General features: G+C 41.5%; 2 protein-coding genes and 1 long non-coding RNA gene across 4 annotated transcripts; 2 read left to right on the top strand and 1 right to left on the bottom strand.

The window, feature by feature from the left end:
- The first annotated feature begins 837 nt into the window (after positions 1-837).
- On the top strand, positions 838-3,319 carry LOC135500509 (uncharacterized). Of its 2 annotated transcripts, none has more exons than XR_010449458.1 (3): positions 838-1,064; positions 2,329-2,434; positions 2,827-3,319. It is a non-coding gene; the product is annotated as an uncharacterized LOC135500509 (long non-coding RNA). The 2 variants fall into 2 exon arrangements; XR_010449459.1 differs by having other exon boundaries at positions 2,329-2,444.
- Positions 3,320-6,910: 3,591 nt separating this feature from the next.
- On the bottom strand, positions 6,911-14,032 carry LOC135500475 (glycylpeptide N-tetradecanoyltransferase 2-like). Its single transcript, XM_064791971.1, has 13 exons — positions 13,923-14,032; positions 13,266-13,467; positions 12,837-12,984; positions 12,538-12,662; positions 12,204-12,295; positions 11,786-11,902; positions 11,402-11,572; positions 11,015-11,123; positions 10,664-10,735; positions 10,412-10,513; positions 10,097-10,261; positions 9,688-9,825; positions 6,911-9,387 (listed from the first exon to the last, which is right to left on the bottom strand). Exons 1-13 carry the CDS (start codon positions 14,021-14,023, stop codon positions 9,367-9,369), a joined length of 1,563 nt encoding a protein of 520 aa, XP_064648041.1. The 5' UTR covers positions 14,024-14,032; the 3' UTR covers positions 6,911-9,366.
- Positions 14,033-14,223: 191 nt separating this feature from the next.
- Positions 14,224-16,601, top strand: LOC135500497 (calaxin-like). Its single transcript, XM_064792016.1, has 6 exons — positions 14,224-14,378; positions 14,767-14,991; positions 15,282-15,367; positions 15,559-15,624; positions 15,812-15,916; positions 16,063-16,601. The coding sequence occupies exons 1-6, from the start codon at positions 14,273-14,275 to the stop codon at positions 16,123-16,125; spliced, it is 651 nt and encodes a 216-aa protein (XP_064648086.1). The 5' UTR covers positions 14,224-14,272; the 3' UTR covers positions 16,126-16,601.
- Positions 16,602-17,122: the final 521 nt, after the last annotated feature.

Genomic DNA, 17,122 nt, shown 5'->3' with positions numbered 1-17,122 from the left:
GTCTCATCCTAGAATCGTGCAATGTAGATCTGACACAACAGCTCGACCCTGCTGCAGAGAAGACAGTTAAAATCAATGTATGTCTTCGATATTTAGATTGAGTCTTGTGTGTTTGAAAGATTCTTGTGTTTATTGGCAACTGTCTCCCACCTTCCCGATATTATAGTGTTTTAGTCTGACTATCATTGTGACAATTAGGTTACAACCTGGTCTACCTGAGGGTGAGACACCTCGACGTGACCACAGAGAAGACAGTTCACAGCCTTGCTGCCACAGAGACAATGTTGACACCTGGCCTGACTGAAAGTAGATATCCCGATTATTTTTATCGAATTTCCCTCTTCCCAGGTACCCCAATTTATTATCAGTGGCAAACTCACTACAAAGTGTACAAAATGTGTATTTTTAATTTTTAGTAATGACATAACAATACAAGTTGGCGCTAAGGCCATGGTAATTATTAATCGTGTTTACCGTCCACCTCCCGCATGGGTGCTGAGCGAACATGAAATATTTTCACTATTATTATTTAAAAAATCTATTTATTTTATTGTTGCCATCATTTTTTTATTTAAATAATCTTTCCAGTGGTTCATCTTTACCTTAAATGATTGAAAAACACAATAAAAACTTGTCAGGATAGGCTCTTCATCATAATAATGACATTTTTTCAATGCCTCATGTTGATGACCGATCTGATTTCCATTTACTGGAACTTGCTGAATCGCGTGTTTTGCCCAGTAAATCAGACTGTAAACCGATAATGAATAATGAAAAATGAAAAAAGCCTCATCATCTTTTTAAATCACTCAGACGGTAAACAGGATTAATCATTCCTATGGCCTAAGCCGCCGGCCAGTCTTTCGCGGGGTAGAGGAATAGTGCCATATGGTGTGACGTCAAATGTATTGTCTTTGGTCATGATCGGTCTCGGTTGATTTGAACGCAAGTCAGTTGGTGTGTGAGTGAACTGCGCAGAACATCGCTGGAAAACTTTTTCCGATTTCAAAGGTAAAATTCCCTTCAACATTTCGGAAATCAAGTTGAAAGAGCTGCAGCAGAAGGTAGGGCCCAGTATCTATGATTGATAATTGTTTGAATTGGTTTCAACAGGTTTTTATTGCTGTAAAAGTCATACAGTCGAGCCGAGAATGAACTGCGCAGTTAGAAATTTCAGTCACAAATTCACGGTAAGGCAGGACTTATGTGCATGACTGGAAGGCTTTTGACCTCCAAACCTTGTCATATGATTTTTCAAAAATGCTTTAGATTTAAACAATCATTCACTTGGCTCCACTATCCCGACTGTGGTGTAGCACCCGACTGTAACTGGCATGAATAGGGAATACGCTGGTTATGGATGTCAGATCGTGGTTCCTTGACAATTGCAAACAATTTCACTGGACGCAACCCACGCGGCGACACCAAGGACCGCTGGCTGATCTATTGATATGTTCGTAGTAGGGTGTCAAAGTCGGGGAGACGAAGAGCCACTCGTCTCTTGTAGGGGGTTCATTGAAAGTGTTTGCATTTGTTAGCCTATAAACACAAGATTTTAATCCTTCAGTCCCGTGTTTGGCGGAGAAACTAATCTTACAGAAGGCCCAGTCATATTTCGTCATTGACGGTATCTCTGGGAGGTCCTGTGTGCCGTTGATCCAATATTCATTGAGGCTGTTGGAGAGACTTCTTGTCTAAGCAGTACCATTCCGCCCCCTCTAAGGCATACAATGGTAACTTATAAACACAAGATTTTAATCCCTGTCTCGGATGTCTTTGAGAGAACTGATCATATACAATTCCCAACCTACTCGTCAGCCAGCTGACAGATTCCCTGGGTCGAACGTGTTACTGTGATGTTTTCGAAGAGATACTTGTGGCTGTTGGAGAGACTTCTTGTCCAAACAGTACCATTCTGCCCTCTCTAATGCATACAGTGGTAACTAATTAATCAACTGCGAAATGATCGCAGGTTGAATACAGTGAGTTAATCATTCAAACAATTTCAAATGTAACCATGATGATACTTTTTACTGGGTGACCCATGCCTGTGGGATGTTTGATCCAAAATACTTTGAGGCGGTTTGAGATCATTCTAGTCCATTGTTTGCTAGCATAGCGCCTCTTGTGATTTAAAGGTAAGGAGGCATACCAAAAGCGGTCAGCATGTTATTGCCAAGGAAGTAGATTCGGTAATTCTATTCAAACTTGGATTGTGATTGGCTAACTGAAACTTTGGCCTTGTTGGAAAGTATGGTAAGGAAATCTTGATTTTTATAAACATGACCCTGAAACCCACCTTAACCTTGATCTGTCTCATAATTTCAGAGGCTTAGTCCAAGGATGAGTCCGATCCACGAGATGTGAGAGGACGAATAGCTGTCAGTCTTCCGTGGCAGTGCCTAGCAGTCCAGTGGCAGTGCCCAGCAGTCCGGTAGGAATAGGTAGAATCCGTACATAGAAAACAACTTCTGCTAGAATGAGAAAAAGTCCCCCTGGTGCAGTTAATGGTATTTCACCGTGCAAGCAAAAGAAACAGCTAGCCAAATGAGAAACACGGGTGTATAGTGATAGTCTGTTCGATAGACTCATCAGGCTAATAAATGCAATCCGTGTACAATCATTGGGCCACGCAAATAACGTACTGCAGAACAAATTCACATATTAGATGGGGAGACTTATCGTTGGAGCATACCAAATACAAATGACGATTGAATAATTGTTTCTATTCTCCCAAATCTGCAAGTCTGCTCCCAGTTGCGCTAGAATAAGTTTTGAACTAACACTCCATAACCCTTATATCGATATATTTTCTCTCATCTTCAGAGGGATGGACCGACTCCCTTCCCGCGGCTGAACCCGGCATCCTCCCATCGATGTATACAAGCCACCTGTCCTACTTCTACCGGCATCGTGACTAGTCCTCCATGGTGACGAACAGTAACTCTGGACCCTGCTCATAAATCAGGATGTGTAGATGTAACAGAAATAAACAAGGATAGAGTATTCCGTAGGGAGTTTTCGCAAAAGAGTAGGGACAATCCAGGATGAATGAGTGTACATGTAACAGTTTTAAATACCCTAAGATATAGTGTTCTGGTGACTGATGAATATATTATGCGCATTAATCTCTTAGGTGTTGATGTACACCAACCAACAGGGAAGGACTTGTTGCCAGAGGGACATTTCCTACTACTCCACTGGAATAGAAATCCTACCTAACTGTAGCGCCACATGTTCCCACATGTGGTACCCACGTACAGATTGTTGTTAGAATATCTTTTTGTAAAACCTTTTCATTATTTTTTACCAATGTATCAGGACGTTGAATATCTAAATTTGTCCTAAACATATCAAATAAAGAATGATAGTTTCACAGTCAGTGTTGTTCTTTGTACTACCATCAGAAGTGTCTATTCCTAAGCAAGGAAAAAGTTTGGTACGTCTTTCCCGGGTGATAACGCCTTTCAAAAACCAATGGGCAACAGCAGCGCCCCTGTGGCGTGCTGGGTTCTTTTCCTGAGACACCGCAGGGGGGAATGCACACAAATCTAGCCCGTCTTCTCAAATGCTTTTAACTGTCACAACCAGCGACATTAGTGACAGTGACCAACCAGCTGATGACATCCTGTAAACCCGACCTCTCCCACAGGGTCACTGCAGTCTCTATTTGTCCTCAATTTTCGGTAGACATTCTCCTCCATTCACTCATTAGAGACTGGTACTTGACGGCATTTCACTCGTCATGAACTAGATTTGGGGGCGTAAGCTTCCGGTGACCGGTCAAGTGTTTTTCACAAAGATAACTGAAAAACCAGGAATACCAAAGCTCTCATTATTGACAGTGCATCCACAGTATGCACTGAAAATGTATGGCTCGCCTAGGGTAAATCAAGGAGGCCTCCTCGACCCTCCGCTGCGGTTGCGGGTTGCCTGGACTACCTACTCGGTTGTCTTGAGTACAATGAATGGAAGTGGACGAATTCTCGTCCGAATGTGACAATCTGAATGTGACACTGATTGTGACAATGCGTGGACACCGGTGGATTGTTACTTTTACATGATTGTACCCACCTGTAAGACATGTCTTGCAGCATGTTTCTTTCTGCAGTTGATCAGGATTGTCACATCCGAGACTGGTGTCCGAGGGACACGTTATCTTTTTGCAAGAAATCGCTCCATTCTGGGAATGATGACATGGACTTAGTAATGATCCTATCAGGAAAATGACGTATCTTCCTAGCTCTATTAAAGGTTATCAAAGTCTTCAGGGAGAATCAAGAACACTTGATTGTTTCTCACCGTGATGAGCAGGGTATTTTCTATGAATGTGAGAAGTTCAGTTGGCAAAACGTTGCAGATTTCATCATCAGTCCGTCATTTAGATCGTTGGTCAAAATGGTGCACCGTGAACAAGTATTTAGAAGGATAGACCTGTCTAGCAACCTCGTTCATCATTGATCACAACTTACCAGACACGAGCAGGTGACGCACGGTAGCTTGCCTACAAGATGGCGACCGCCAGGGGGCGTAAAATATTAGGGTCTTAATCGATAAATGACCCCTAGGGGCTGTTCTACCATCCTACCAAATTTCATGCTTTCCCCATTAAAATGCACAATTCTAAGCTTAGCAGCTGGACTACCCTGCTCTACGTGACAAGAGTGGAGCGACTAGGCCCGATTCGGTAGGGTAGAGTCTCTCTCACTGCTTAGACAAGGCAGAGGAGCAGTCAGGCGCAATTCGGTCTGGTTGTGACTGTCTCGCTTCTCTCCCCTTGTTGGCAACAAAGTGGAGCAGTCAGGCCCGAATTTGGTCAGACCGTCTCACTTTTGTGTTGTTTGTTTATGTTTATTAGCCCTGGGGCCGATGGTAACATGATGGAGCTCTCAGGACTGATGTGGTTTGGTTGTTACTGTCTCTTCCTCTCACAGTGGAGCTGTCGGGGACAATTTGGCGTCCCATCTCTCTTATCATCTTGGTATAGCTGCCAGGGCCGATTCGGACTGGTAACGACCGTCATATCTGTCTTAACGTGTTGGCAAGACAGAGCAGCCAGGGTTGGTTGTGACGGTCTTATCACCCTGCTCTATGTGACAAGAGTGGAGCGGCTAGGCCCGATTCGGTCAGGTAGGGTCTCTCTCACTGCTTAGACAAGGCAGAGGAGCAGCCAGGCGCAATTCAGTCTGGTTGTGGCTGTCTCGCTTCTCTCACGTTGTCGGCAACACAGTGGAGCAGATAGGCCCGAATTTGGTCAGGCTTTGACCATCTCACTATTGTTTTGTTTGTTTATGTTTATTGGCCCTGGGGCCGATGGTAACATGATGGAGCTCTCAGGACTGATGTGGGTTGGTTGTTACTGTCTCTTCCTCACACAGTGGAGCTGTCGGGGACAATTTGGTCTGGTTGTGAGTGTCCCATCTCTCCTATCATCTTGGTATAGCTGCCAGGGCCGATTCGGACTGGTAACGACCGTCATATCTGTCTTAACGTGTTGGCAAGACAGAGCAGCCAGGGTTGGTTGTGACGGTCTTATCACCCTGCTCTATGTGACAAGAGTGGAGCGGCTAGGCCCGATTCGGTAGGGGTAGAGTCTAATCTCTCTCACTGCTTAGACAAGGCAGAGGAGCAGCCAAGCGCAATTTGGTCTGGTTGTGACTGTCTCGCTTCTCTCCCCTTGTCGGCAACACATAGGAGCAGTTAGGCCCGAATTTAGTCAGGCTTTGACCGTCTCGCTATTGTTTTGTTTGTTTATGTTTATTAGCCCTGGGGCCGATGGTAACATGATGGAGCTCTCAGGACTGATGTGGGTTGGTTGTTACTGTCTCTTCCTCACACAGTGGAGCTGTCGGGGACAATTTGGTCTGGTTGTGAGTGTCCCATCTCTCTTATCATCTTGGTATAGCTGCCAGGGCCGATTCGGACAGGTAACGACCGTCATATCTGTCTTAACGTGTTGGCAAGACAGAGCAGCCAGGGTTGGTTGTGACGGTCTTATCTATCACCCTGCTCTACGTGACAGGAGTGGAGCGCGGCTGGGCCCGATTCGGTCAGGTAGAGTCTCTCCCACTGCTTAGACAAGGCAGAGGAGCAGTCTGGCGCAATTCGGTCTGGTTGTGACTGTCTCGCTTCTCTTCCCTTGTTGGCAACAAAGTGGAGCAGTTAGGCCCGAATTTGGTCAGGCTTTGACCGTCTCGCTATTGTTTTGTTTGTTTATGTTTATTCGCCCTGGGGCCGATGGTAACATGATGGAGCTCTCAGGACTGATGTGGGTTGGTTGTTACTGTCTCTTCCTCTCACAGTGGAGCTGTCGGGGACAATTTGGTCTGGTTGTGAGTGTCCCATCTCTCTTATCATCTTGGTACAGCTGCCAGGGCCGATTCGGACAGGTAACGACCGTCATATCTGTCTTAACGTGTTGGCAAGACAGAGCAGCCAGGGTTGGTTGTGACGGTCTTATCTATCACCCTGCTCTATGTGACAAGAGTGGAGTGGCTAGGCCCGATTCGGTCGGGTAGAGTCTAATCTCTCTCACTGCTTAGGCAAGGCAGAGGAGCAGTCAGGCGCAATTCGGTCTGGTTGTGGCTGTCTCGCTTCTCTCACTTTGTCGGCAACACATAGGAGCAGTAAGACCCAATTTCTTCAGGTTGCGAGTGTCTCCTCTCTCACTGTGCTGTAACAAAGCAGATCAGCCCGGACCGATTCGGTCAAAATACACTGATTGAAGTCATATCAACACCTTCAGCGCCGGTGTTTCACCCCCCCCCCCCCCAATTAGTAGTTCTTTCATAAAGTCCACGAGACTCTGATAACCAGCTCAAAGAGGGTTTTTTAGGCTGGGTAGATCTACGTGGATCGGCACTTAAGGTGTTAAGAGAGCTAATGATAATGATCAAAACATCCATTTTACTGAAAACATGAAAGCTTTATTTCATTTTTCTGCAAATTGCAATGATAATTGATCGACAGCATGTTTTACAATTCAGGCCAGAGTGTCTTTATGATGCCACCTCACCAACAGAAGACTGACCAATTTTCCTTAAATGATTCGGGGGAAAATTGTTAGCAATGGCACCGAGAATTCCCCCAAATCTCATTCGTGCTCTTATGTCTTAGGGAAAATCAGAGCAACTCTGGCCTCGTAACAAGTAAAGACAAACATGTAAGAAAATGAATAAATATATCAGAACTACATACATGAGGCACTACCTGGGATAATCTGTGAGTGTCACCCATTGAACGCTTGCAATTTCATGTAGTCCTTTATAGTTGCAGAGGGGGTAAGACTGAGAGACTAACTACCAAAATTTATCAGGCAAGCAAAAAATTTGTTTTGATTTTTCAAGAAGTCTTTAGTTGGTAGAGATATTTCATAGTTCATCTTGACAAATACAGTACATCAGGTTCCACACTCCTGAAGTCAAATTTAAAAAGTTTTAAGTGTGAATACACACTGCATATAAATTTCAACTCTGCTGTTGTGTAGGCAGACATACAAATACCCAGTTTCAGCAAGTTTGCTGCATGATGCGAGCCACCACTGTTCATACAGAGAATGACCAACCCTTTTAGAAGTTAAAGTTTGAAAAAACTGTTAGTTAAATGTACAATTTTGAGACATCAATATCATCGTTAACTTCATCTTGTCCTGCAGTCATGCGGCCATTGGGGTGACCAGAGTTCTTAATGATGAAGCACCATATGAATAATGAGCTCATAAGCGCCCCAATGGCCGTATTTCAAATACAGTAAAACAAAAATCACATCTAAAAATACTATAAGGTAGAAATCTTATCACCAGTACACGATAAACAAAAGACTGCTGCCTGATTGACTGTGGAAAGTCAATGGCAATTTGAGTTAAAACAGGGCCTGTTTTTGTTGAAAACGAGTTTTGTCACTCACGCTGGCAATAATTTAACCTGGTGTTTAGACTAAGGGTTTGGCTGAAGGAGATAACTCCAAGTTAACACCAGCGTCAATGACAACATTTCGTTTTCAACAACCAAGGCCAGCATTTTCAGTGAAGGACCACGTTTTGCCATCTGGTAACTAGCACATGCAAAATAATACACAAGGGTGAATTTACAAGAAAAACTTCAGCCTTGACATTATTTGATACCTTTCAGTAATTATTTGTTGACTATGCTCACCCTTGCCCATGCTAACAACCCAACTTATTCCAGACATGAACACAAAATCTATAAAACTTCTACAAATTTGCCCCAATGTGGTTAATCAACACGATAAATAAAATGACAAGTTAGACACAAATGCAATTCCAATACAGTTTCAGAGAAATTAGGAAATAACCAAACTTAAGACATAACAGTTTCAGAGACATTTCTTAGCACTTTGGACAAAGGTAAGTTTGTACAAATACAGGATGGAAGAATGGCCTGGTGTGGTGCAGTGCGAGCGCGTCTTGGATTAACAGAGTTAGCAAGTGTTAGCAAGTGTACATCTCGTTCAACCAACAAAGAACCTCTTCACTGCCTTGGACAAGTGGAATAACAAAGAATTTGGTCAACAGACTCTTTCTTGTATTTTCCTGTAATAGAACAAGCAGACCAAGGGTTTTGCAAAACAATGATTTGGCTTGTCAGGGTATGCAATGGAATATGGCAGAATTACAGAAATAAGGAGCTGAGGAAATTCATCATTCATTAATTTGGTTTTTGCTTCTGCCTAATTTGCAATTCAATTCTGAAAATTCATGCAAGCTGATAAGACGTGAACCAAATGGAACCAAGTTTTTAATGGAAAATGAAATGATAATGGTTTTTGCAGATAGGTGCATCGTGAAATTTACAAGTTAGAATTGACAAGGTCCTCTGTGAGGAAAACTCCTGAAGTGTGTAGTATGAAGCACATTGGATATTTCCAACAATATATCAAAATTCTTTTTGGAGGTACATGTACAATGTACCTCCAAAAATCAGTTTTGTCCCAACAGCAATCAAGGAGAAAGATACTCAAATGAAATAAGCAGTGAAAAGAGGTACACCAAAGTAAAACAAATTCAAGGTGAGAAGCTGGATGGAGATGTCATTTTGCCAAATACTTCAGCGAGGTGCCCAAGTTATGGCCAACATTTTAGCTCCACACTTGCAGATTGGCGAGACATTCAAAACCTCAAGTTCATAGCAGGTATGATGGTCCACTAGTTTGATTTCAACACCCAGAGAGCGCCATCAAAGGCAACTTCTTGATTGCGTTTGGCGCAAAACGTCTGTTGAGCTTGCTACCATCTCAAGGCACGAATTTTCAATGTTCGCAGTTCCATCTCAAACTTTTAACCATCCCATGATCCGGTGACCACTTTTACATTCTTCTAGATATCACAATATCGGCCTCGAGGCATCATCATTGTAGTACTAGCCCGACCTGAAAATGACGTTAAAATTGAGACATATGAATTTAAATGTTCATGCAAAAGTGAATTTTTTTTACTCCAGGTTGTTTGATTGTTGATTGTGAAACAGGACCAGGTCACATCAGGTTTGTCTCTCCATATTGATTACATTGGCTTTTCAGGGTTTTGGGCGATTACTACTTCAAATAAAGACAGCGCAAATCTAAGACATCAAGGATGGATGTTTGCGAGTCAAATCAACCAAATCTGTGGTTGGTGAGACAACAAATATCTCCATTTCCGTGTCAATTCCTTAAACCAACAGCACTCACTTGGTTTGGCTTCATCGTTGGACATCTCCAATTATAAAGGTAATATTGCAAGTTTCCATCTCCGATTCCAAACCTGAGCTTCTCGAGGAATTCCATGTTCTCCATCAGGTCAAGAGCGTTGAACACGTCAAAACCCATCTGAAATATTATTGAATGACGGTTGATTAAACAAAATGGACTCTGTGAAACTGCCAATATGGAGACTTTCAACCTGAGGTTGTTTTTATTAATTTTGCGAATCCTAGGAGTTCAACAAACTGGCTACTGACAAAAAGAACAGGACCAGATTCTGAACTCAGACAAGTCTAGGTCAACTCTCCAGTTGCATCAACTACAACCTTCAGTCACTGCCATTCACAGTGGACTGGAGAGAGCAGGATAGACTTTCAAAGTCTGATCATCAACTTACATTCCTGGCCATAGTGAGAGCATCCTGCATTAGGTCAACCCACGGTGTCTTCGTACTGACGTTGTAGAAACTATAGGCGGCCTTCAACGTCTTGTGCACTTTATGATGCATGACTGTCGATGGCAGCGTGTAAAATGAGACGAAGTCTGTCACCACTCCATCATTCTAAAAAGTATGAAATTCAAAAGTTTTCTAGAACACGTATAACTGGGGAAGATTCAAAACTTAACCCTTTTCAGCAATGTGGTCAGTGGACAAAGGTGAATTGGGAAAATATATCTAAAATCATTTCTCGTCTCTGAAAAATTTACTTACCTCCACTACAAATGTATCAATGATGCCCTCCCTGGGCATGAACCAATACTTGAAGTCCTCTTCTGAAATAACCGTACTAAGCGAACACTTTTCAGACAGATACTGCAAGAAAGGACGGATCACGTTTAGAATGAGACCAAACGGTGGTGTATAAAAGGCGGAGATGGAATTGACTGCAATTAAACTGTAAACTGTGAAAGTTTGGTGAATCAAGTGATCTCGATGAAAGACAAGAAAACCAAATATACTTACATTTCCCAGCAGTTTATGACATTCATTGACATCTGCTAGGGTCAGTTTCCGGAAACCTGGCGTCTTTGTATTCTGAAAATCAACAACGAAAAAAGGCTTGTACATTTCAAGGTATGAAAATGATATCGTTATTTTATGGAGGAAAGGTGAACGAAGGGAGCATCCATTTTGAAGGTATGCACCAAAACCTGGATTTTCCGACCCCCTCCCTCTATATACAGAGAAGGTCACAACTCCCTTCTGTACATGAACATGTCAGCTGGCTTATGGTTAAGGCATCGGCTGGCTTGGTCTGGTTCACTCAAAACTTTTGACGTCACATTAAGTGACGAATTCCTAAAATGTTCTTACATCAGGCAATTTATAGAACCTCACAGTCCGCTGCATGGTCATGTTGCGACTCAGGTGAGAAAACTTGACTTCGATCAATTTTTTCGGATTCAAGGATCTATGCCAGTACCTGTAGAAAAAAAACACAACCTGTCATAGGCAACCAATTCAATGACACAAAATTATCAGGAGACACTTTTTCATGTTTCACCACCTGATTGTGAACAATACACAGCATCAGACGTAGACCCCCATCAAAAAACATTTTCTCTTTTACTTTCAATGTCATGAAAAACAGCTGTCACTTCTTTACAAACTCCGAGAACATATTTTCCCGAAGAAGAAGAATTCTGGCGGCATCCCTTTCATAAGCTTTCATCAGCAAATTGTCTTTTTATCACAACTTACCGGCACGTTGCCACTGGCTTGGGCAACACGACTCCTGCAGTATACACAGCTTGGAACAAACCCTGGCAATTCACACGTCTTGTGATCTCACGAATTAGCACAGGCGCCACTCGCTTTGAGCGCAACTTTTTATGAACGCAGAGGAAATTGATTTCCACCATCTTTTTCGCTCTGCAAATAATGAGGTCATGAATTATTATTTTTTCTAACTAATTTCAAGTATGACCGTTGCCCAGATTACGAAGGTTGTGTCATTGCTCAAAAGTAAAACAGAGCTGAAAGAACTATTAATGTGAAAATATTGGCCTTAGAACTGCCTTTACTAGAAAAAAAAGCCTCTAAAACGCTTATTTTTGGTCTGATTTCAAAAATTCAAAGACCTACCTATCATATATTCTAATGTGTGCAGGTACTGCACTAATAAAACCGACTAATTTGAGTGATTTTGAGACTCGGACACCACAATGCCAATCCTTGCGCCAGCCTGGAGGTTGGAGGGCCCTGAAACGATCGCAAAGAAGAAGACTCCCCTTAGATGACATTAACAATTAGATTTGGATCAAGACGTGTACAGGCAGGAGTTCTTTCTCATGTTTATTTCAAATTTGTTTCCAAGTTCTAGTTACTAAACCGCTGACACTTCGTTGCACTGTTTGGTAAAATATTCTGGTCCATTAGGCATTTCAACTAAAAACTGAGATCTCTGTTGAATGGGCTAGCAAGTCGATTTTAAAAATCATAGTAAATTGGGATAGTTCTCAAAATGATAATGATGATGATGATGATGATGAAGCCCACTAACCATTTTAGAAAATCCGGTGAGTAGTCAAACCTGAACATGTTATCATCATCTTCGACGTAATTTTCATTCAATAAAGTGTACAACTCCTTCAGCTGAAAAACGAAGTATCATGTTACCTTGGTAACGAGTAATGCATGTATGAGTACAAGTACATTGTTGAAATTGGCTGCAGTCAACCATGCGACACAGAATGACAGAATCAAGATCAGCACACAAATGATAATTGCAGTAAAGTGGCCTGCCCAAGCATACAAGGAAGTGGCAGGGACAGTTAAAAAACGTGTGATATTCGCATTTCCACTGCAAAACCAAACTCGCCCTGTTATGAACTCACCACTAACGGGTTGTCCAGATCCAACGTGTCCCAGACGAATTCTCGCGGTAAGGAGTACTCCTCCTGTCTGACTTCATCCTGTGGTTTATCTTCTTCGATCTCCTCGTTACTTGTGATCTTCTCATCTGCAATCAAAATCAACCACTTATTGACTGTACTTTTAAAAAGTTTAGATCGTACCGTAGCTTAACCACTCGGCTAATTAGGAGACTAACTGATGTTACCGAGACTGAGTTTCTGCCAGGAAAACTGAATGCTTGAAAAAGGATACATAACAACCAGCATTAGTTCAAACTTACGCAATTTAGGCACTGGTTGTGTGTCCCAGAATTCATAACGTTTGCGTTGCGCCTCCTCAATACTCTTTGGAGCACCACTTTGTCCTTGGATGTTGAGTAAGTCCATCATCATAGCCTTTTGGATTTCCTGCAGTTTATCCACTGGAACCTAGCAAAGTGGGAGTGAACAAAAATTATTTTACACCAAAGGTGACAGCTGGAAAAGTAAACCTCGGGCAAATTTAGATTTATGAGTCTTGTTCTATCCAGGTGTCACATCAGTGGCGGAGGGAGGAATATGAAATGCACGCAACTTTGGTTGCTTTTTTTATATTACTGTAATTCTAGAACGTCAAGCCATGGCATAAAATAGAACATTTTAACTTTTTTTCTGTTGTGTAGCGTAGAATTAACAATGGTTCGCGCCATCGCTTTCATCTCACTACTTACTGAGGACTTCTTGTCTCCACCAACAACAGCGACAGTTCCTTCTCCATTCACTTCATCTTGCTCATCAGCATTCACATCCTCGGTGGGTTCATCAACATCCTTTCCTTTCTTCTTTTTCTTTTTCTTCTTCGTCTTCTTGACGGCGCCACCTGTGCCATCTCCGTGTCCATCCTCCTTTGCATTCTGAGCCTGCTCAGGGGTGCTGGAAAAACAAATACAACGTCAATCTCTATTACAGTACACTACACAGTCTACTAAAAAGTCAAAACTCTTTCGGATGCTGAATAGTATAGGGCTAGGCCTACCTTGTTATAGTAGAATAAACAATAATGAATGAATAGCTACTGCGCGCATGCACCGGCGACTGCAATGACAACGTGGCACCAGTAGGCGATATACTGTCACGACACTGACTGTGCCGGCTGTGTAATGTGGATGGGGTTAACTATAACTTGTCAGTACAATCCCCAAATGGCAATAGTTCATGGGCTGATGTTCTGTGCATTATTTGTACACGAAATGCAGAGCGACATGCACGGACCAAAACCGGCATTTGAGGAAATATATAAAAATTGTCGTGCAGTCTCAAGTCAATATTTCTGAAACTACACCACCAAAATCTACAATTATTTCATGACTTAAAAATGAGAATCTAACGTTTCTTCTACTAGTTCCTTTTCTACAGCATTTTGTTCAGAAACGCAGTTTTCTTGCACCGAATTTTCGGTTTTATTCACGATTTCTTCTTGATCCGACATGATTTTTTCAGTACCACGCACTGAATATTCGTTTCGTATTTCGTTAGAAACTGCTTTTAAAAAGATTCGATGGCATTTTCAAAAATAAAAAAATACTGGAATGAAGTAAGTTTCCAAAATTCTCTGGCAAATTTAAAAGAAATTAATTTGATAAAATATTCGACTTCGGAGCTATTATGACGTCATTTCCTAGTGACGAAAGTTGTAAACAACAAAATTGTCAATTTTTCTTTTTACAAACACACCAAAATGCCCGTCAAAGGTGCCCAAGGTAGTGGTGGTGGACGTGGCAAGGGGAAGTTCAAGAACATTGCTAAGCTGGCCGAAGAATTAACAAAAAATCCACTGCTTCATTGTGAGTTTTTTGCCGATTTTCAAAATAATTCCTTTTATTTTTAAACTCAAACCACCAATGCACCATGCAACTGCATGTAGTGCAACTGCAGGTAAAGTGGCCCAGTTATGCCAAATGTATTGCCATTTGCTGCATGATACATGATTATGTTGATCATGATTATGATTATGCACTGATCCTTTAAGCCTACAGACTGTAGACTATACTGCAATGCGAATGATGCCAAGTTAACTGTAGATTTCTTTGTCTATAGACTATACAGCTGTCGGAGACAGAGTCAGTGTCTGTGTACTGTATGAAAACAAACATGCTCATTTTTTGTTTCGATGTTTTGATAATTTCTTGATGTGGAAAAATTTTGTCACAATGTTGATATTTTACATTTCAGTCAACAAGAAGGAATGTGAATGCTTGCTGAACATGATGAAATTCAAACTTGACCGTGCCAAGTTCAGAGAAATTCTCAGCCACACATTTGGTATGACGGATGACGTTCTTATGGACAGAGTATTCAGAGCATTTGATAAAGATTCCGACAGCTACGTGAGTCCTGAGGAATGGGTCAGAGGTGCCTCCATTTTTCTAAAGGGAAATCAAGAGGAGCAAATTCAATGTGAGTACTATGTGTACTAAACCGAAACATCAACAAAGACTCTTGGTTCTCTCCATTAGAGTTCATAGGTCGAGGGACCGCTATGAACTAGCTGCTCCTTATCATCACCCGGAACAGTCTGGGATGAAGAAGCGCTTTAAGCAAGGACTGGTCCATGGAAAAGGGAGCAGAAAACTTTAGCTTTCATAAATGAACAAAATTTCATTTCAAGATTTATGTTTAGGGTGTATGGAGAAAAGGATGGGAAACTTAGTAAGCAATGATAATTAATATTTTGAAAACTTTTTCAGTTTGTTTTGAAGTGTATGATATGAATGGAGATGGATACATATCTCGGGAGGAGATGTTTCAGCTACTCAAACACTCACTTGTCAAGGTATGCAATAAGTATTAGAAATATGATGGACAATTAACTATATCCCCATAGTTTTGAAGTACTTTGAGTCAGATGAATGAGATAATCTAATGACAGTGAATGGTGTAGACTGGTTGTGCTACTAAGACATGTAAGATGTATTCTCTTTTATACTCACTATTTTATCTATACTATCAAATATTTCTTTGCAGCCATCAGCTGAAGAAGACCCTGATGAGAATGTTAAAGATCTGCTAGAATTGACTCTAAAACGTATGGTGAGTGAGTTTGTCTGCTTTAGGGAAGTGAATAGAAAAATGGAAATTCATTTGTTTGATGATTAACTGGGAAGACTATAGGAAAAGGACAGTTTTAGTGATTTTTCAGCTACTAAGTTGGTGGCAACGCTGTTGCTACTCAATTACTGTAGTTTAAAGAAAGACTTAGCTCACTTCCTTTTTTCAGGATTATGACCATGACAGCCGATTATCCCTTGCTGATTTCAAACAGGCCATCGAATCAGAAAATCTTTTATTGGAAGTCCTTGGACAATGTTTACCGGAGCCCTCAGTAAGTACAGCGCTTAAGATATCATAGTACACGACACTGGTCCCTTCATTTGTTTCAGGGAGTATTTCATCATAAGTTATTTCCACTGTGTACGTGACACTTCGCTCTCAACTCAATAATTTTCAACTTATTTCTTGTCTTTTCAGCGGGTCCAAGCGTTCCTCACTCTGGTCGCGCAAGATTCAGACACGATGCACTTTGGAAAATAATCTGATCAACATCTTGCAAATATCTGTGATTAAAGACTTTTCCATTAAGGGTCATTTGTTGATTTAATGATACAATTTCTGAACCTGAATAGACAATGTCACATCTCTTTTACTTATTTTGTCACTAAAGTGCATGTTTTTTTCATTGTGTATTCGGCAATTGTATCTTTTTTTAAAGACAGGGAGTTGTAACTCCATCAGTAAAGTATGTGAGGTAATGCAACAGTCATTTCCGTCCATATTCATTTTCTGGGAATTTCTTTTTGGATCAATCCGCTTTATTCTTGGTCTAGAGAAAATGATTAACATTTCCCGACCAATTTTTGATATCATTGTCTAAAAGTATCCTTTTCGGGTTTCATCATTGGTTGATGTGAGATTTCTCAAACCCTACAGACTGTTGAAAGAAACTGATAAAATGTTGTGTAAATGTACATAATGTATAATTATGACAAATAAATAGGTTTTTATTTCAACATTTTAGTTGTTTCTCACTCATTAGACAGGTGTGTTTTTCTCAGTTGGAGGTGGTTGCTCAGAGCCAAAACAATCTGTCAGCACTATGTACAAAAGAACATGTGGTATGCGACACAGTCTTTTTTTGCTGTCGGTTTGTTGTGGCCCTGACAACTTCCTCCCATTGTTGCGATGTCAACTATTGGACAACCAGCCTCTGTTTTAACGCATCCTCACTCAAAGGACATTCTCCCCCACAGGACCCAGACTAATGGATGCATCAATTTCTAAGTTTTGCTAGTCATGGTAACCTGGTTCAGAGGGTGGAACCTCTATTAGCAGGACACTTCATATAATGCTGAAGCAGCACTATTGATTATTGCCGACTTCCTGCGCAGATGATGTTCTGCACTGCATGCCCTTTCCGAGAAACCAAGTTTACAACATAACCAAGCCTTGGGACACATGCAAGGGTATAAACCAGTTTTATATCTCTCCGCTCAAGGCTCTCCACAAGTGTCTGCAATACCGAAATATTTAT

The sequence above is a fragment of the Lineus longissimus genome, chromosome 16 (assembly GCF_910592395.1).
Source record: "Lineus longissimus chromosome 16, tnLinLong1.2, whole genome shotgun sequence".
Taxonomy (NCBI): Eukaryota; Metazoa; Nemertea; class Pilidiophora; order Heteronemertea; family Lineidae; genus Lineus; species Lineus longissimus.
Note: the sequence above shows the minus strand (reverse complement) of the source record. Positions and strands in the feature narration are given on the sequence as shown.